Below are 21,817 nucleotides of genomic sequence, written 5' to 3' on the forward strand. Positions count from 1 at the left end.
TGACGCACATAGCAGACGCCTCTCTCTCCCCCCCTCTCTCTCTCTCTAATCTTCTTCTTCAGATTTGGCCGAAGCTCGATACATCCTAAGCAAATTGGTTACAGAAAGGAAAATTTTTTTGTCTAGCCTCTAAATTATTTCAGCACCCAACAGCCTAGGCAAACGCCTGTTCAAATTCCAAAACTACTTTTGATTATAAATAGAAAAAAGCAAAACAGTAAAACCACCGACATCCACGTCGAAATCAGCTGGAAAATCGAAATCAAAACCACCGGCCACCGACATCCAAAATTCACGAAATCAAAACCACCGCCAAACTCTATCGAGTTTAACTTCGATTTGGATACACTAAAAATCAGCCAAAAAATCAAACATACACAATATTTAAAAATCCAGCATCAAAATTCAGTTGGAGTAATCTGAAAACCTTTCGAATCCGGCCACATTCCTCGCCGTCGCTGCGGAAAACCCAAAAATCGTTAAACCTGACAAAGAAGGCAAGAGAGGGAGGGTAACCTTTCTTACTATCGCCGGAGCCAAACGACGGCGACAACGCGATAAAAAACACAGATCTGATGCTTGTGAAGACAAGGGGGAAGAGAGAGAGGGGGAACTCACTGGGAGCGAGTCCTACAGTCGTACGACAGAACGAGCGAGCTACAGTAGCGACTGCTACGATTGACGGCCCGTTCCGACTTCTGGAGAGGGGGAGAGAGAGGGCAGCGAGGGCGAGATGGACAGGGACTTCTGAAAAGGAGATGAGAGAGGGCTGCAGATATGAGAGAAATATAGGGCAAGGACAGTATTGTCATTTCAATCGGAGACTGTGGAGACCTTCGGCCAAAACGTCGTTTTAGCTGGATATTGTTTTTAAAAAAAGGAAAGGCTCGAGAGATCTGGGACCAGCCTTCTTTTTTTTGGACCAAAAAAAAAGCCACTTTTTCTAAAAGTGGAACGACGCCTCGCAACAACTCCCAGCGTACACCCTCCCAACAACTCCCAACTCCAGAGTACAATGGAAGATGGTGAATGGGTTCTGGTACGGCACCCCTCAGAGAAGGATTCCTGTGAACCAACCGCACTTGATACACAGACTTCGAACGCTCTCAAGGTCAGGTTCGCCGGGCCAGCCAAGGACTGGACCGATGCCATTCCGATCGGCAATGGCCGACTCGGTGCCATGGTGTGGGGCGGCGTTGCATCCGAGACTCTCAATCTCAATGGTCATAAACTACCCCTCAACCCCATTTTTCTCTGCTTATTGTCTTTGTTTGGTTCGCAATAGAAGAAAAACTTAAAATAGAGAGCGGTAAATTGTTAATTTGTGTTGGCTTTGCCGGAGGATCAATGAAATGTCACTAAAAATTCACCAAAATGGTGGAAAGTTGATTTAGTTTAGCGTTGTTGGGTCATGTGTGGTTCTTTCACTTGAATTGTGTGTTTTGGGATTTTCCTCTTGAGCAAGTGAGTAAGACATTTTTCTGTTTATATTAGTTCATGTTGTTAACTTAGAGCATCTCCGGTCTTACTCAATTTTGATTAAAAGCTTCATTTGGTATGAAGTGCTCCATGGGCAAACCTAAATATGAGCATAACTTCGAGTAAGTGATTCATTAATGACATATCTGTTCATTGTTCGACGGCCTAATCGTTCATTGTTCTACAGTTCTAAACAATATTGGTAATGCTAAGTTTTTTGAAAAATCAATTGAGATGTTTATTCTCAAGTGGAATTTCTAGTAACGATTTTCTGAGAATTATATAGATGTAGGGTTTAGAGTTCACTTTATTGTCTTTTTGGTAGTTGGAATTCAACGGAGGCCTTTTTGATCTATTTGGCTGTTTATGCATAAAGGTGGCACGTAGGAACTTTAGATTCAACCCCAAAGTTTAAACTATATGGTGGAGAAGTCCTAAAACATAATGCTAAGGGATGACGTATTCCACTCTCAACTAAGAGAATAATATTATACAAGATAGCATTCCCAAACAGCTGTTTTCTAGTAAATTAAGGCATTGTCTAAATATGGACATGAAACCATATAGTTGCAGATTGGAGCCATTGGAACATGTGTCTGTGCTTTGAATGATACGCACCTTATTTTTGCAGAGGACACGCTTTGGACTGGCATTCCTAGGAACTACACAAATTCAGATGTTCCAGAGGTACTATCTGAGGTCAGGAAGCTTGTTGATGATGGCCAGTATGTTGAAGCTACGACTAAAGGGGTCAAATTGTTAGGCGACCTTTCTGAAGTATGTTGCCTTTGTTACCTTGTTGAATTTTTTTTCCTTCTGAGAAAGATCGCTAAATTTTCTCAAATTAATGTGTAACTTATAGACTTGGATAATACGTAAACAGTAAACCTTGTTTCCCATACATCAGCAACTCCCCTTAAAAGATACTTGCAAAAGTCCTACCATTTATCCATATCGATGATTGACCTCATGCCATAACAAAGAAGGGTTCCTATTGTACATGGACTAAGTCTTAGTAATTTTTCGTGTGATGATGAAGGTTTACCAGCTTCTGGGTGATATCAACCTAGAATTTGATGATTCGCATGCTGCATATGATGTAGAAACATATCAGAGAGAGCTGGACTTGGATACTGCAACAGCAAAAGTGAAATATTCCGTAGGTGAAGTTGAATTCATGCGGGAACATTTTGCCTCAAATCCAGATCAAGTGATCGTGGCAAAGATTTCTGGAAGCAAACGAGGGTCTCTCTCCTTTACGGTGGCTGTAGACAGCAAGCTACATCATCATTCATATGTAAATGGAAAAAACCAGATTATAATGGAAGGAAGCTGCCCTGGTAAAAGAATCCCACCAAAAGTGAACCAAGATGACAATCCGAAGGGAATTCAGTTTTCTGCTGTTCTAGATTTACAAATTAGTAACGGTGTGGGTGCTATACATGTTTTGGATGACAAGAAATTAAGGGTTGAGGGCTCAGATTGGGCTGTTATGTTTCTGGTGGCATCATCTTCATTTGATGGACCATTCACTAAACCAGTAGATTCGAAAAGGGATCCTACTTCAGAGTGTCTAATTGCACTGAAAGCAATCAGAAACTTTTCATATGCTGATCTTTATGCGCGGCATTTGGAAGACTATCAAAAACTTTTTCACCGCGTCTCACTGCATCTTTCAAAAGGCTCCAAGAGTGTTAGAGAAAATGAGTCTTCAGATATGAAAAACCTTTTGCCTTGTGCGATTGATGTATGTTTAGAAGGTAGTGGCAATGGGATAGTTTCAACTGCGGAGAGGGTGAAATCTTTTAAAGCTGACGAAGATCCTTCTATGGTGGAGCTTTTATTCCAGTATGGTCGATATCTGCTTATTTCTTGTTCACGACCTGGGACTCAGGTGGCAAACCTGCAGGGTATATGGAACAAGGATATCGAACCAGCATGGGAGTAAGCTCTCTCTCTGGTCTTGCGCATTATTTTGTGCTAATTCTGGTTTTCCTATATGATGAAGTGATGCTATGTTATCAGCATTCCCCAATTTACTACCATGGTATTAGGATAATAGTTTGTTGTGAATGCTGTCTTGAAGTCAACCTGTTTGATGCTCATAACGCGATCACGATCCATGGCTGGATTTTTATTGACCCGGTTTATATCGTTGGATTTTCTTATATAAAGGGGCTTTTGAGGGCTCTAGGCTTTTATCCGGGAGAATTCAGATATTGTTGGCTCATGGTGTTTTTCTCTGTTCATAGTGACTCCTCTACAAATCTTCGCCACTGGCTTTACCCGATCCACATATATCCTTTTGTTCTGTGTGATTGGTCTTTTTTCTGTTTTTATTAATTGTCATAAATTTGGGGATCTGTGAAGTAAAAAAAATGATGTAAACACTCTTTTTTAGTTTTTGTTGTTGGGGTTGGGGTTGTAGCTACTCTGTTTGGTTCATTGGTAATTTGTTGATGTGTTCACAGTTGCTCATGAATTATGACCATTAATTACAACCCTTACACATAGGGAGCTCCAGTTTGCTCTGAACTGCGTCATTCACACGTGCATCTATTCTTATGTTCCTTGATGCGTAAAAAGTAAGAGGTAGATGTATGCAGAAATATTGAAGTGGTTTGCAATTTGACCTCATTGTTGAGAGAAGTGGATATTTGCTGTCCAAGGACTCCTCTCTACAGAGGCTGCTCAGTTTATGTACCTGCCTGAATAGATTCCTGTTTATTGCAGCATAACAACAAATTTATCTCTTTCATTGACTTTTTACATAAACATCTCATCTTGTATTACTCATTTTATTTACCTGGCTGAACAGTTTCCTATTTGCATAAACGTCTTAGCCGGACGGTTACTTACGTGACCCTCTCTCTCTCTCTCTCTCTCTCTCTCTCTCTCAGGTGTACTCCTCACTTGAATATTAATCTTCAAATGAACTACTGGCCTTCCCTTCCTTGCAACCTTCCTGAGTGCCAGGAGCCCTTGTTTGACTACATATCATTTCTGTCAGTCAATGGGGCTCAAACGGCCCAAGTAAGAGTTTCTTTTTCCTCGTGTATATTTACGCTCATGAACAATTATTCTTGTCATCTTGTGCTATCATATTAAAAAATGTGAGCATGTAGTTATGCTTCTTATTTCTTGCCACCTCAGAGATGCTCCATGCATTTTAAATTTGAAGATCATACTCTGTAGGTGGCCCCATGGGGGCACTATCTTGTCAACTAGTCGTAAGTATGATGTGAGCCTTGGTTTCCTTCCATTTGGAAAATGTAATGGCAGTAATGCAGTCAATTCAAGTGGAGAGAATCACAAGGTTTGAAAGGTTGTGTGATATTTTTTTTAGTGTTCCAAGTCCTCGTGTGAATTCTGATTTAGTCTTTTCTGTGAAAAATATTTTTAGATGTGCGCTGCATGTTTACTGTATGGACTCTATCACTCTAGTTAGTCACAGAACGTTACAGGTGAACTACAAAGCAAGTGGTTGGGTTGTACATCATGTATCTGATATATGGGCGAAAACATCTGCACTGCAAGGAAAGCCCGTATGGGCTTTATGGCCAATGGGCGGAGCATGGCTTTGCACTCATCTATGGGAGCATTATGCTTATACAGCGGACAAAGTGAGCAACCTTTTTCCTGTACCTATGTCCTTTGTTTTTTTGCCCCCAGCGAAATTTTGATTGTTGCAGAAGATCTCGCCCTCAGAGTTGTTGATATTTGCTTTATTTTCCTGATCATGATTTATCTTGGCATATCATTTTTCTTCTGCTGGAAATATATGATGTGTATTTGATATCATGATTTGTTCCGGGTAAATTTTCTGCTTCTCTTGCTGTTCATATTTGCCATCAAGCGGTAATTTATGATATCTCAAGTTCTGGTTCAAAATTAAGTTAGTCGTTATCATTCCTTCACTACAAGTAGAAATTTTTTGCGCATAGTGGTTGATTCATATGTGTACAAAAAGCTACATAATTGTAGTGATGTTGAAAAATTGGTAGCTGTGGGTGGATACTGGATAGTGTTTCAGAATAAGGGCCCAATACACAAAAACTGGATGAACTTATGATTTTCCAGAGCAAGATGTATGTAGAAAATGGTTGGGGACGTACATAGTTAAAGATAATTTTCCCTTGCTACTTTGAAGCATGTTGTGTTGGAGTTGCTTGCCTACTGTCCCTTTTTTTTCTTCACTTACGTGGTGGCGTCATACTGCTTTTGAACTATCATCTGCAAGAAGACAAGGTTAACCAATGTAAGGATCTGCTTCTATGAATAGACATGATAGCCTTGATCTGTTGGGAAATTTAGCCCTACATAATTGGAGTTAAATGGCTAGAAGAAGATTCACAGCTACAGCCCAAGTGATTGGAAGTCTCAATGTGCATAGTGTATACATGTTAGTAAAGGGTGTTTAAGTTTGTTGTGCAGCTTGTGCTAGATGTTTAGCAATCACCAACATGTGAGTCAGGATTAATAAATCTTTTCGTTTAATGTCCTTATTTGGGAATATAACAGTTCATCTTTTCCTCTTGTATGCACTTGCATTGATTTTGCGATAGAGCATGTATTTAGTTTTGCCCACAGGTTTAAACCCTTAAAGTTATGCCTAATCCTTATGGCATACATAGGGTTATCTAGAGAAAAAGGCATATCCGTTGCTGGAAGGATGTACTTCGTTTCTGTTGGACTGGTTGATTGAAGGCCAAGGAGGATATCTTGAAACCAACCCATCAACCTCTCCAGAACATGACTTTATTGCCCCGGATGGCAGGACTGCTAGTGTGAGCTACTCATCAACCATGGATATGGCAATCATAAGAGAAGTTTTCTCTGCAGTTGTTACCGCTGCCGAGGTAAAGCTTCTATTTTAAATAAGCAAAAACTTTCGTTTCTTCTCCTTTTCCTTTATCTGCTGTTTCGTTTTTTGATTATCTATTTCCAGTAGATGGCTTACAGATAGAAATGTGAACAGGTGTTGGGTAAAACTGAGGATGATCTGATCGAAAGAGTTCGTAAAGCTCAACCCCGGCTTTATCCAACAAAAGTTGCTGGGGATGGATCCATTATGGAATGGGTGTGTGAAAAACTTCAATTTACACTTTCAAGAATTTGCACTTCTGATAGTTTGAAGGAGATTAAACTCCGCTGCCTTTTCTTCTTAGCTGCACATTTGTCTCTGTCATGGCAGGCCCAGGATTTTAAGGACCCAGAGGTGCACCATCGGCATCTATCACATCTATTTGGCCTGTTTCCAGGACACACAATAACTACTGAGAAAACTCCTGACCTATGTAAAGCTGCAGCTTATACGCTCCTCAAAAGAGGTTAGTGAACGGAAACATGAGAAGGATTGTTTCACTCTTTCTGACTGTGCATGCAAACAGAATGTCATTATTCATTGTGATCTGCTGAGGAAAAAAAAAGCAGTGGTGTTCAGCAAACAGTGGTTCAATATTTTCATGTCTGGAAACAGGGGAGGACGGTCCAGGATGGTCAACCACTTGGAAAGCTGCTCTATGGGCACGTCTTCGCAACAGCAAGGATGCGTACAGGATGATCAAGCATTTGTTTATATTGGTGGAACCTGATCATGATATCGGTTTTGAAGGTGGACTTTACAGTAACCTCTTCGCTGCACACCCACCTTTCCAAATTGATGCCAACTTCGGGTATGCAGCATTCTTTTTATCTGTCTATCCTTATCAACCGTTTCCAATTCCTTTTCCTGACTGGCTAATTAGATACCTAAATACACCCATACTAGATTTGTCTGCAACATCTCTACGATATTCTTTTAAATTAAGCTTGTATTTTTAAATTGTATTTTGCGTCTCATATTGTCAATGTATATAAATTGCTGAATGTGACACCAACTTTTCAAAAAATGACCACTTTCTCTAAAATTACTCTCCCACTTGCAATTGGGCTTATGGCCATGAAAGTCTTTTCATTTGTTTCAATCATAGTTTTTCTAACTGTTGGGAACCAAAAATACAAGGGAACCTCTCTCCTTCTGAACACACAAGTCAAAAAAGGTTGCGTGCAAATACCAAGTGTTAGCTCTTACTTTCTTCTACATTTTGCTACTCACCTCTTTCTTTGAGTTTGCTTGTATCCTTGGCCGCGTTTTAATGTTAAACAGGAAGCAGTTGATCTGTGTAAGCAAGTCTATATCACTGTTTTGTTCAAATTGCTTTAAAACCAATCATTTGGAGTCTAGACAAGTATCCAACTAAATTACGGAGCTGCTAAAATTGTAGTTGTTGGTATCAGGTTTTCTGCAGCAGTATCTGAAATGCTTGTCCAGAGCACAATGAGGGATCTCTACTTACTTCCCGCTCTTCCACGAGATAAATGGGCTAAAGGCTGCGTAAAAGGATTGAAGGCGCGCGGGGGTGTGACAGTCAACATAAGCTGGAATGAAGGAGATCTTCAAGAAGTCGGCCTTTGGTCGAAGAATCAGAACTCTGTTGAAAGATTACATTACGGAGGAATTACGGTCCCTGTGAAAATGTCACCTGGGACTATTTACAGGTTTGACGAACACTTAACATGCGTGAAGACATACTCTCTGGAGGAAGCAGGTTTTCCGTGAATTATATAGGATCAGAGTGTTCTTATGAAGAGCCTTCTTTTTCTGAATTTCTATTTAATATGCAGTGAACTTGGAAGACCTTCAACTTGATGTACCATTTGTCGATTTTTTTTATAATAAAATATTACTTTGCGATTAAAAATACAAAACAGAACTTGTAAGACTTCTTTGGTAGCAATTTACATTTTCTTTGGGTATTTGTAAGAAAGGGTTGGAAATTCAGAAATTTTCCTTTTTGGTAGGGATGAAAATTTTAACCGAAAAACCAAACCAACCGACCGAACCGAACATTTTTTGCTTAATTCGGTCGGTTTTAGTTTTGTGTAGGTTCGGTTCGATTTCGTATTTTAAAAAAAAATTGAACTTCGGTTCGGTTAGGTTTCAAGGAAACCCGAACCGAACCGATAACATTAACCAGGCTTCTCTTTTAATCCCAGACGTTGAGATGTCCGTGTAATATGCATATTTCTTTTTCCCATGTACGTGTTAGGAGATCTGACCAAGAGACCCCAATACCCTAATTTCTCTCCACTTTTGCCCACCGCCTCTCACCCTTCCCCTTTGAAACTTAAACATCTCTCTCTCTCTCTCTCTCTCTCTCTCTCTCTCTCTCTCTGTGTGCCTACAAGGAATATCTTGGTTGTATAATGAATGAATGTTCGAATCTTTTGTATTTGCTGATTTGGGACAGTTCGTGAGCCTTCAAACCCACCATTGAGGATGGAACTTGATCTCTCTCTCTCGAAACCTACACAGCCATGCCCTAATATCTCTCTCCCTCTCTCTCTTTGAGCGCACGAAGATAGAAGAACCGAAGAATAGATCACAAACTCTCTCTCTCTCCCCCATGATTTGGTTTTTGGCGTAGTTAAGCCCAAAACCGACCGAACCGAACCGATAATAAATAAACCGAACCGAACGGTTTTCTTAAAAAATAATCAGTTTCTGTTCTTGATAATTGAAAACCGACTATATCGGTTCGGTCCCAAAAGTTGCAGAAAACCGACCGAACCGAACCGATTTCATCCCTACTTTTTGGTGTTACATACTAGGAAAATAAATGTTTTTCTTTCTTCTTGTCTTGACAAGATGACAAGTGCAAACACTCGAATAATAAGCATAGATTTAGGAGGTGACTATTCGCAGCTCTCTATTTTCTCCCTTAGCCCGTTAAAAATTTTCAACTAATTACAACATGACCCCTGATGCAAAATGACCTACTTAACCTTATACCTATATGTGAAATGACCTACATGCTCTTATGACCAAAACCCTAAATTATCTTCTTCCCCCTTCCCCTTAAAAATCATCATTCACGTTTAAAAAACACACACCAGGCAACTGTTCATCTTCTCTTCTCCTCTCTCTCTTCTCCTCTCTTTCTTCTTATCTTCATCCTCTCTTTTCTCCTCTCTCTCAAATTTTCCGATGGAGGAGGAGCAAGGGCCAAATATTGTATCAATGGAACGTTCAAATCCTTCCATTGATCCATTTTTTGACCCACTTGTAGGTTTGGATTTTGAAATTGAAATTGAATCAAATTCTATTGGCAACCATATGATGCCAAATGAGAAGAAAGATACTGTGATGGACATTGTATCTTGGAAGCCGCGTGAGGAGGTAAGTTTTTCCATTTACAATGGCCTCTGCTTTGTTGTTGTGGCGTCTGAGTTTGCAAAACACAGTTTTTCGATGCGTCTGGTCTGAATAGAATAAAGTAAGTAATTTCAGTAGCTAACCATTGTAAAATATTACCATACTCAGTTAGTTACCGAAATTGAGATACATTTTCAGCATCCAATTACCGAAATATATGTTTCTTGTTTTTGTTATGTGCATTTCCGACATGTAGTTACCGAAATATAATCTTATTTTCAACAGCTATTTACCGAAATGTATGTATGATTTTCGTATATAGTAGTTCGACAGTTTTATCGAAGGTTGAACATATTTTCGACATGTAGTTACCGAAATATAATCTTGTTTTTAACAGCTATTTACCGAAATGTTATGTATGATTTTCATATATATAGTTCGGCAGTTGGTTACCGAATTTTGTACATATTTTCGACATATTGTTACCGAAAGTGATCTAATTGTTGTTATTGTATATATACACACATGTATGTATATACTCAAAGAGAGAGAGAGACTGACGAACACACACACACACACACAAAGAGAGAGAGAGAGAGAAGGACACCTTGAAGAGAGGCGATGGTGCGGCGGTGGTGCGGTGGTGGCTATGGAGGTAGAGGTGGTGGCTATGGGGGTGGGAGACGGTAATGGGGGGGCGGGGGCTCAGGGTGGGAGTTAAAGTGTAATTTTTGATAGGGAAAGGGTATAATGGGAAGATCAGGTACATTTAATGGGTTATATGGAGAATTTTTTTTGTTTTTAAAATATTGGAAATGGGCTAGGTGAAGAAGTGGATTAAGGGAGAAAATAGAAAGCTGCGAATAGTTGCCCCCTAGATTTATTCACCAAATACTAATAGCTTCACGTGAAAAAGATTACATTGATTCAATGTTTTTATCCTCGAAATTAATTACCGAGAAAATTTCTTTTATATCCCTTTGACTTTAAGCGAAAATTCAATTTGGTACTTCACCTTTCAATTTGGACAAATAAATACTTTCACTTTCGATTTCGTTCCAATGTCATCCCATACTTGGATGACCATTTTTATTTCGTTCCAATGTCATCCCATACTTGGATGACCATTTTTAAGGGGTAAATTTGCCATTCCACTCCTCCCTCAAAACCCAAGTCTCTCTCCTCCCCTCACCCACCCCTTCCTCCCTGGTGTCCTTCTCCTCCGTCCACATTTGGCCACCCCACCTCTTCAGCCAAAAGCTCCAACCTTTCAACCGATTTTTGCATTACCACCAATACCCATACCAGTATTGTGCTCCACACCACCAAATTCCATCGTCCAGTATTGTTTGTTCATACGAAGAGTTGTTTAACATCATTGTTTTATTTCTGTTGGATTCGCTAAAGGAGGATCTGCACCCACTGTTGCAACCGCCCTCTCCGATCACTGGCGGCCAAAAATCTGTACCTGCACACGAAATCACTTACTTCCGATCGTACACGGCTAAAAACTTATACCCACCACCAACCCAGTCGAGCAAATAGTTCTACCAAGGCAAACTGGATCTTTAACTTTTTTTTAATCCTATTTCTAATAAATTAACCACAAAGAATAGAGAAGAATATGACCCAATGTAACCAAACTCAATTCTAAACTCAAGTGGATGGGTGAGATGGTGTAAAAGAAATTAGATTTTGAAAAAACAAAACGTAGACATTAGTTATAATTGCATGATAAGAAAAATTGATGAAGTATTCTCAAATCCCAAATCTCTAATTTTGTAAGTATTGTCCCCAATTATTGATACCCAAATTGCAAGGGTTTGGCAAATTGATAGGCCAAAAAATTGAGGGAGAAGATGGAGTAGGGTGGTATCAATCAGAGATGGAGAAGGGCTATTGTGAGGTGGTGGAGGTGGACAAGTAGAATGCTGCTTGAACTCTGGAGGAGGAGGGACAAGTCGGCCTTTGGTGTAGGGACAAGTCGGGAACGACGGGATCTGTCAAACTCAGTTGGAGTAGAGCTCGTCGGCTTTGGAGGAGAGGGGTGGAGTCGAAGCTTCCCTTCCGTTGGTGGCGTTGTCGGTGGCAGAGACGGCGGTGGTCGGCAATCACCCTCCTCTCTCTCTCTCTCTCTCTCTCTCTCTCTCTCTCTCTCTCTCTCTCCTTCCAGAACTGTTTTCAATTTTTCCAGCGTGTTTTTTTTTATCTTAAAGGGAAGAGGGAATGGGCAAATATACCCCTCCTATTGGCTCACGTGCCAGAAAATAGGGGAATTTTCCGTCCAAAAAATAACGCCATCCAAGTATGGGATGACATTGGAACAATATCAAAAATGGAAGTATTTATTTGTCCAAATTGAAAGATGAAAGACTAAATTGAATTTTTGCTTAAAGTCGAAGGGATATAATAGAACCTTAATTACTGAACAAATCGAAGGGATTTATGACAAACATTATTGCAAAAAAACAAAGGAAAATCGGAATCGGCACCCTCATCTCTCTAGATGGCAGGCCAGTGAGTCTAGTCTGGATCAAATCTATCGAGAAAATGACGACTCATGATGTGATTTGATAATTAATACCCGTCAAGGACATTTTTGACATTCACAAATGTTCTCAGCATGTCGTTGTCGGGTATTAATTATCAAAATACATCATTGGCCGTCATTTTCCCAAATCTATTCGTAGAGATGATTTAGGCCCCATTCCAGTTTCTTTCAAAAAGTTTTTTAAAAAGGAAGGTAATTTTAGGTTCAAAAATCATGTGTTTATGCAAATAATTTTTCTACTAATATGGATCTTGTTTAATAGATTTCATTGAGATCTTTTAAACGATGCAAAAAAAAAACAAGAAATTATTTTTCATTTTCATTATATTTGAGCTTAAAATTAAATTCTTTTTGAAAAAAAAAGCTTAAAAAGAAACTAAAACGGGGCGTTACACATATCTGTTTATTAATCCTATATATAAGGGGGTGTTTGGAAGCCTACTTTTTAGCTTTTCATTTTTAGCTTTTTGGCTTTTTAACTTTTTGGATTATGGTCAGAATATGTTTTGGAGAATGAATGAGTGTTTGAGAGATGTGCAGAATATATTTTGAAACAGTAGTAGTGTTTGGTAGATGAATGATAAAAATGAATTATGGATTTGTTTTTTACCAAGTTGCCCTTGGATTTGTTTTTTCATATGTGAGGTGTAAGGAAGAAATTCGATATTTTTTATTTGGTATTTTAGAATTTAAATAATAAGACCATGTTACAAGTAATATTTGAAATAAGAAATTCCACCACTTTAATTTAACGCCAAACACATACCTCATAATATAAACAACAATAAAACAAACACAAACCCTTAATATTAGCAAACAAATTAAAGTACCAACTAAAGCAAAAAAAGAAAAGAAAGGGAAATAAGTGGATTTGTCGTCTGGTGTGAACATGTGAGGAAATAAGTGGATAAAAGGAAGGAGGGCAAAACTGGTAAATAAAGGGAGGAGAAGTGGGTATTTTGGTAATTGACCGGAAAATGGGAAAAGGCAAAAATGTGAAAAGCACCTTCGGAGTAGATTCTGGGTTTTTGCTTCTAAAATGAAAATCCATGAATCCATTCGCCCAAAATGAGTTCTCATAATGGGGTGCCTGTAACGCCCCGATTTTTCAGAAGCAAAATAAAATACTTTCTTAATAAAATTTTGCTAAATAATTATAATTTTCAAAAAATAATAATAGAGGTTTAACTATTACAATCCCAAAATAGATTTACTGAATCAAAATACATTAACTTCAGAGCCGACTCTAGGCTTGACACTGATTCCAAGCGAACTCGATCTCTATTCCTGGTATTCCTCTTGTGTCCAACTGCTTCTCCATTGAATCCTGCACCTTCTAGCAAATTGATCACCAAAGCAACCAATTTACCATAATACAGACGTATCCGTGAGTGATAAATCACCCAATAGAATAATCCAATCCAACTACTCATCTTACTTTACGGTTAGCAAACAACAGGATAATAATAATGTGAAGAAGCAAAACAAGGGTTTTTCACATAAATTGGTTTATTACTATTCATTAACCTATCGTGTGGTCTAAGATCTCATCCGCGAGATCTTTCCTCCCCAACCGCTAGCCATGTCCCGTCCCATGAGATCACTTCCTTTTGCTGTCGCAGATATGCATAAGTTGTGTACTGAGCATGCATCCCAATAACTACAACAAAGGGTAAGCTTATCATGCCGTTACATAACTAGGGTTCGCCTATCTTATTCACCATTTCACAATCATCACTGGACTCCCGCCGGTTTCAATTCATCAATCATCACTGGGCTTACTATGCCAGTTTCAAATCATCATATCCAACTCATTACATCTCAAAATTCTGCCTGCAGGCAATCTAAAAATAAAACTTTCTAATTCATCCATTACTTAGCATCGTGTAGATGAATTCTATTCACATACCACCCTATGTCGCTAAGATCCAATCTAGCATATAAATCAAGAGTCAGAGCAATATACAAATAATCGCAATGATAATTGAAATAAATAATAAGCATAAAAATCCCGTAACGCTTTATGAATGGGCCGTTGCCCTTAATCTTGTATGGCCAAGAAGTAAATTTTATTAACAGAAATCTTTATTTATAAAGAAAAATAATTTTGTACAATTACTAGTAAGTTTAGGCTTATTTTAGTATCTTTTTAAAGTACTTTCTTATAATACTAATATAATAGATGAGGGTCAAATAATACTTTATATTATAATGACATTATCATTGTTTTTTTTTTTTGTTACAAAACCTATTTAACATTTAAGTTGCAAAAATAAAAGTAAAACTATTATCACTATCTAATGCTTTTATACAAATAAGACATTTAATAAATAAATAAATAAACAAAACAAAACAAAACCCTTTTTTTTTTTTTTGCTAAAGCATAGAATTTAGTAAATATAGGGGCTTAATCGTAATTTAGTAATGACTGAAAATTTCTGTTTTGGGCTGAAACACTACACTTAAATAGATAAGGGGATAAACTATAATTTTAAAAAATGACCACAATGAACAGTGCATTTTAAAAAAATGACGGCTATGAATAGTGCATTTGCAGGAGAATGAGTTCGCGTGGGTTTTTGTAAAATCAACGCACGGGTTCGATTTTTTTCACTTCTAAACATTAAAATTAACGTCTTAGGACCTTAATATACTTACTTAGAAGAAGGTAGGAGAGGGATTATAATACCTCGAATTCGATCGAAAAATACGGCGAACGGTTTCGGTGAAATTTGAGCAAACGGAGAAGATGACCGGAACGATAGACTTTATTTCGGGACTGACTTCGGACAAGTGGGTGACGTGTGAACTGAATTCGGGTTTGGGTTAACCGGAAACCCACCTCACTTTTTTTTTTTTCTTTTCTGTCTCAATCTCCATGGGCGGAGCTTGAACTCCCACTAATTTTTTTTTTTTTTCCCCAATGGCGGTGGTTTGGTGTGTTTATTTCTAAAGGGAGGGAGAGGTATTTATAGAGGTGGGGTGGAGTGGAGAGCAACGAGGAAGGAGGTAAGGGGGGATGGTTAGGGGGATAAGGGGGATGGTTCACTTGGGGTGGAAGGAAGAGAGAGAGAGAGAGAGAGAGAGAGAGAGACACACACACACACACACGGCTGAGAGAGAGGAGAGAAAAAAATTTGTTATGGAAAAAAGTTAGAGTGCATATGGCACATAATACACACATGGAATTTTAAACAATTCGATTTAAACTAATATAAAGTACATTTTATAATTAATTAACTATCTTAATAAAGAAATAATTTTTTTTGTATAAAATTATAATTTAACTTATTAGAATTTTGGGTCATTATAACATATGGGTAAAAAAAATATTGACATATACTAGTCAGTTTAATTATTTAATAAAATTCAAAATACAAATGTTTATTAAAAAAAATTAGGGTCGTTACAACCTACCCCCCTTAACAAAATTTCGTCCTCGAAATTAGGGTGAAAGTTATGGTGGAAACTGACGAGGGTAGTTGGCGTGCAAAGTATCTGCTCATTTCCAAGTTGATTCCTCAATTCCTCGATATCGCCAAAGAATTCGGACAAATTGAATGATTCTACCTCGGATACACATCTCACGGTAGTCCTGAATTTTCCACTAGTTATTCTTCAAAAGTCATGTCTTTGTTCGACGTTTTTTTCGTCTGAAAGATCAGCGATCTAGTTCTTTTGTTGGCGTAGCTCTTTTGCCGACTCTGCACAGCCAGAAGTTGTTGGCGAATGGTGTTGACCTTTTCTGTCACATTTCAAACTAATTTTTGGTCCTAATAGGCTTACTTCTTCCAATTTTGTCCAACAAATCGGCGATTGACAAGGTTGCCCATACAAAGCTTTGTATGGTGGCATTTCTATGTTGGATTGATAGTTGTTGTTGTAGGAAAACTCGACTAGAGGCAGATGTCGCTCCCAGCTTCCTTACAGACATGAAGTATGTCTTCTAAGATCTGGATCATCCTTTTGAAATTCCCGTATGTTTGTGGATGGAAGGTAGTGCTGAGACGGAGATCGGTTCCCGACGTTTTCTGTAGGCTATCCTAAAAAGGGTTGACGTAAATTGTGAATCTCGATCACATACAATGGATACGGGTACACCGTGTCACCGCACGATTTCTCGAATGTAGAGTCGGCTGAGAGTGTCTATTGAATCCGTCATCTGTTTTGGTAAAAAGTGTGCAGATTTAGTTAGACGGTCGACTATCACACAAATGGCAGTGTTTGATTGTGGGAACCTAGGCAGTCCAATCGCGAAATCCATGGTGATATGTTCCCATTTCCATCTTAGTATGGGTAATGGTTGTAGGGTCCCACCGGCTTTTAATGTTGCGCTTTCACTTGTTGGCTTGTCGAAACGTATTCGGCCACGTCTCTCTTTACTCCACCCCACCAGTATTGTCGGCGGAGATCTTGGTACGTCTTGGTGCTTTCTAGGTGGACGGTGATATTGAAATGATAAAACTCCTTAAGTACTGCTTCCCGAAGAGCACCAATGCTTGGTACAAAAATTCTTTCCTCAAAGCGAAGACTTTTTATCAACATGGATTGTCTATCCGGCTGTTGTTTTTTTTCCAGTTAATAGTTGATATCTTCTACGGTTGGCTGCAACTTGAATCCGCTAATGGCTTTCCATCATCTCCCATTCTCTGGTGGCTAAACTAGCCACTTGTCCTCGATTCTTGCAACTCAGTGCATCAGCGACCTCGTTTGCCTTTCCTCGAACTGCTCTCCGTATAGATAATATCGCCAAGATTTTAGGGCGAACACTACTGCTGCTAGCTCCAAATCGTTAGTTGGATAGTTCCTTTCTTGCGGCCTTAATTGTCGGGATTTGTAATACCCGCCCCAAATATTTCGTATTTTAAACTCATATTTTGAATTGAATTAGATGTTTAAGAGGTTGAATTGTATGTAGTAGAACCCCGAGGGCCTTGTATGTGATTTGTGGGTTGGAGAATAAGTTGTATATGGTTTCGCTTGCGTGGAATGATTTTCCCTGTGTTAACAAAATATCCTGGGGAGAAATATCTCCCCCTTGCCCTTATCATTTCACATAGAGAGAGAGAGAGAGAGAGAGAGAGAGAGAGAGAGAGAGAGAGAGAGACGGCAGGAAGAGGGGAAGGAGAGGAAGGAAAGGGGATTTGCTTGGGGATGATCATTTTGTCCTGGAATTGAAGTCCTAACATGGTAATTCATACTTTCTTGTATTTGATTTCATGTTTATTATGTTTAGTTCATATGTTTGGAGGTTGAATTCGTGCCTAGAATACATGGTTTTGGGTTAATTTGGATGTGGGTTGGAGTTCTTGGAGAAATTAAGAACCTAGTCTTAAATCCCTTGAATTTGGTGTTTAGAACTTAATTTGATCCATGGGTTTTGATGTTCTTGAGTAGCTCTTTGTTATGTACGAGTTTGAGCATGATTTTGTGAAGTTTTAGTGGGTTTTAGATGAGATTTGAGTGGAGAAAAGGTTGGGAATCAGAGGATGAACAAACTGAATTTTCGCTGAAAACCCAGTCGGTACCTGTACCACTTTTTGGTGGTACCTATACCGGCAGATCAGAATTGAAACATTTGGGTCGATTTTGGGTGGGTACCTGTACTGAGTTTTTGTGGTACCTGTACCTCTCGGGTAACTTTTCAGCGACTATTGTAAAACTTTGGACGATCATATCTTTTTCATCCAGACTCCTTTCTGGGCAAATTATGTATCGAAATTGATGTACTAAAAATGTACTTTTTAATGGTGGTGGTTTCATGACCTAATTCTAATCCTAAAAGAAGCTATGGTCAAAATATGGTGGAATGGTTATAAGTTCCTATATAGATTTTGGAGATTAGGTGCTACTCTAACTTGATGTATGTTTTGGTACATTTAGAGGTCTTTGAGATGTCATGTTTAAATTCATTGGATACCGTTTAATACCTTGTTAGCTCTATAACTTGATATCAGATGGTTGTAAAATGGATTAGGGGACGTTTGGTGACCTTGTTAATCTTTGGGCATGTGTTAGCATGGTAAAATGTTTTGGAGTGTTATCATACATTTTGTTTGATCATTCCAATGGAGAAGTACGCTAATATGAGTTAGCCTGTGACTAGGTAGCAGGCTGGTCTGATGGGAGGTGTCGAAACCGTAAGTTTGGCATACTCCAGTCGAATCGAAGGTGAGTGTGTCTGATATAGTTCTTCTCAATAAGATATTGCTATGGTGGTGAGTGTATACCTTGCTAATGGTATTTTAGCTTTTGATATGATTATCATTAAACAGATAATGCAGTGAACGGGATTGTATATCAATGATATCATGCTAACCGAGGTTTAGCTATTGATAGGGATATATGTGATGGAGAATGTATATCATGCTATTTGTTGTTTTAGCTAATGGTATGCATGCTTGTTGGATGTTGATTGTACCCGCGAAAGGATTGTGGAGTGAGTCACGCCATGTCGTACGCCATTTCGTCTAATTAACGGAGGTTGGGAGCATGGTTTGCGGGACACAATGCCTTGGGTACATGGGATTGTGGCAGACGTGCCACTGCATGCTTATGCGATTTATAATCATGTTGTTGTTGATTCAATTATTATTATGTGGTTGTTTATGGGATGATATTGCTATGTTTAGAGCATGTGATGGATATAACTGTTGTATACATTCGAGTGTTTCAGTTATGCTGGAGTTGTATATTTATGTCGATATTCCTTCGGGTATTGTGATATCTTATCGAGCACTTCTATGTCTCACACACTCTGGTTTTTCTTTTTGAATTGCCAGATAGCAGGTGGCTTAGAGTGGTCCACTACCGGTCAGCGTGTTGAGGTGTACTCGAGCCTTAGCTTTGGGAGGTGTTGGTGGTCGAGCGTGCTGTAGGTAGTTAGTGAAGGAATTGATTTTTATAAGTGGTAATCAAGTCGTTGGTGGATATGTTGAAGTATAGAACTTAATAATCTTATAGTAGTTGTTGTGGTTTTTAGCTATGCAGGCTTGTGATTGGTTGATCGATACGTTGACTCATTTCTGTTTTATTGTGAGAAGTCTTCCGCTGGGTGTTTATTCCTGATAGATTGTGAAGTGTGGTTTGGTCTTTTGTGTGAAATGCCACGTGGCCGTGCTGACTCGGACCCACTTAGGGTACCGTTTGCAGGGCGGGGCGTGACAGGATCCATAAGCAACTATCTTTCCATTTTGCATGAGTACCGTACTTAATCCATCCTTGGATGTCTCGTAGTACACTGCAAACCCCACATTCCGTTTGGGAATGATTAAATGGGGGCGCTGGTTAATCCGAAAGGCATGACTATGAACTCATAATGTCCGTAACGTGTGCTTCCGCCGTCTTAGATATGTCACAATCGCTGATTCACAATTGGTGGTATCCGGATTTTAGATCAATCTTCGAGAAACAAGTCGACCCTCTCAATTGGTCGAATAAGTCGTCTATTCTCTGTAGAGGGTATCAATTCTTGATTGTGACTTTGTTGAGTTGACGTTAGTCGATACAAAGTCGGAGTGTCCTTTCTTTCTTCTTGACAAATAGGGCAGAGGCTCCTTAGGTGAGGTATTGGGTCAGATAAAACATTTTTCCTAAAAGTTCCTACAGTTGTGTTTTTCAACTCTTGTAGTTTTGCCGGAGTCATCCGATACGGGGCCATGGAAATTGGGTCGTACGAAGTTGTAGTTCGATGGTGAATTCCATTTCTCTTAGTGCGGTAATCCTGGCGATTCCTCAAGGAACACGTCCTCGTATTCGTAGATAATGTGAAGAAGATCCAACTCCATTTGATCTGTTTCTTCCAACATGAAGCTCGCTAACCATCCATAAAGCTTTTTATGCTATCTCATTTTGTGCGTCTTAGGTGCAGAAGGGTTCTGTCTACCCCCTTTAAATGAGTGAGGCTTCTCTTGCGGAAAATGACTTTTCGCTTCTCTTATCACTTTCAATAATAATGCGATCGCTAATAGTCAACCTTTGATGTCAAAGTTAATTCTTATTGTGACCTAAGAATCACAAGCTAAACGTAGGCCAAAACTCCTTCTACTATGATCTATCCATCGAGGGACGTTCGGAGCTTGAGGTTGGAGTTTAGGTGTAGTCGGTAATCGCTCATATGGGTTGCACAACCCAGTTGATACTCTGTATTGAGTCGGAGTTTGAGTTGGCATTGATCTCGGAATTCATGTAATCATTATCGTTGAAGTAGGCAACGTTGTCGTTGGCATCAAGGCTATGTGTATTGTCCTTGCTGGTGGGGTCGACAAAATAACCGTAGAGAATGATGTCGTTGACCTTTGTGACAATCTTGTAACGACCGTTCCAGGAGATTAGGTTTAGGGTCTTGAGGGTTTCTAAATATCTGATTCTCAAAAGGAAGTGCGTGCAACATCGTTTTGTCACCGATCCTACCCTATTTGATCTATTTTCAACCGTTATCTAACTAGAGAAAGGAAATTCTTCTTTGACATGTGCTCTATTTACCGAATAGCCTCCTTATCCTCTATTGTCGATATTTTGTCTCCTTGCCTTCTTTGGACTGGGGTTCTTCGTCTCATTTGATACTTCCACCAATTATAAAAGGAACAGTCCCTTTATCGCGTCCTTCTAATCAGAGTCAACGTTGATTTCATAGCTTCTTGGAGTCTGAGTCGCAACAGGTAAATAAATATTTATATGATATACTTAGGTAAGATATCTCGTGGTTTAGAGAAGTAATGCATACGGTAAACATTTAGCTACTCGAATTTACTCTGTCAAAAGTTGGTCTATCCAATCTACCCAAGGCCGAGTGTTGAACCTATGCTCTGATACCATTTGTAACGCCCTGATTTTTCGGAAGTAAAATAAAATACTTTATTAAGAAAATTTTGCTAAATAACTATAATTTTCAAAAAAAAAATAGAGGTTTAACTATTACAATCCCAAAATAGATCTACTGAATCAAAATACATTAACATCAAAGCCGACTCTAGGCTTGACACGGATCCCAAGTGAACTCGATCTCTATTCTTGGTATTCCTTTTGTGTCCGACTGCTTCTCCATTGAATCCTGCACCCTCTGGCAAATTAATCGCCGAAGCAACCGATTTACCAGGATACAGACGTATCCGTGAGTGATTAATCACCCAGTAGAATAATCCAACCCAACTATCCCTCTTACTTTACAGTTAGCAAACAATAGGATAATATTAATGTGAAGAAGTAAAATAAGAGTTTTTCACCTAAATTGGTTTATTACTATCCATTAACCTATCGTGTGGTCTAAGATCTTATCCGCGAGATCTTTCCTCCCCAACCGCTAGCTATGTTCCGTCCCATGAAATCACTTCCTTTTGCTGTCGCAGATACACCTAAGTTATATACAGAGTGTGCATCCCAATAACTACAACAAAGGGTAAGCTTATCATGCCGTTACATAACTAGGGTTTGCCTATCTTATTCACCATTTCACAATCATCACTGGACTCCCGCAAGTATCAATTCATCACTGGACTCCCGCCGATTTCAATTCATCAATCATCACTGGGCTTACTTTGTCAGTTCCAAATCATCATATCCAACTCATCACATCTCAAAATCACGCCTGC

At 39.0% G+C, this 21,817-nt stretch overlaps 1 protein-coding gene across 2 annotated transcripts; it reads left to right on the forward strand.

The window, feature by feature from the left end:
- Positions 1 to 929: 929 nt before the first annotated feature.
- Positions 930 to 8,277, forward strand: LOC131326475 (alpha-L-fucosidase 2-like). Of its 2 annotated transcripts, XM_058359264.1 has the most exons (10): positions 930 to 1,223; positions 2,111 to 2,256; positions 2,519 to 3,423; positions 4,380 to 4,512; positions 4,944 to 5,102; positions 6,114 to 6,338; positions 6,458 to 6,559; positions 6,674 to 6,809; positions 6,959 to 7,154; positions 7,759 to 8,277. In XM_058359264.1, exons 1-10 carry the CDS (start codon positions 1,016 to 1,018, stop codon positions 8,078 to 8,080), a joined length of 2,532 nt encoding a protein of 843 aa, XP_058215247.1. In that variant the 5' UTR covers positions 930 to 1,015; the 3' UTR covers positions 8,081 to 8,277. The 2 variants fall into 2 exon arrangements, with proteins under 2 accessions (XP_058215247.1, XP_058215248.1); XM_058359265.1 differs by lacking the exon at positions 930 to 1,223 and having other exon boundaries at positions 2,123 to 2,256; positions 2,583 to 3,423.
- Positions 8,278 to 21,817: the final 13,540 nt, after the last annotated feature.

The sequence above is a fragment of the Rhododendron vialii genome, chromosome 5a (assembly GCF_030253575.1).
Source record: "Rhododendron vialii isolate Sample 1 chromosome 5a, ASM3025357v1".
NCBI lineage: Eukaryota > Viridiplantae > Streptophyta > Magnoliopsida > Ericales > Ericaceae > Rhododendron > Rhododendron vialii.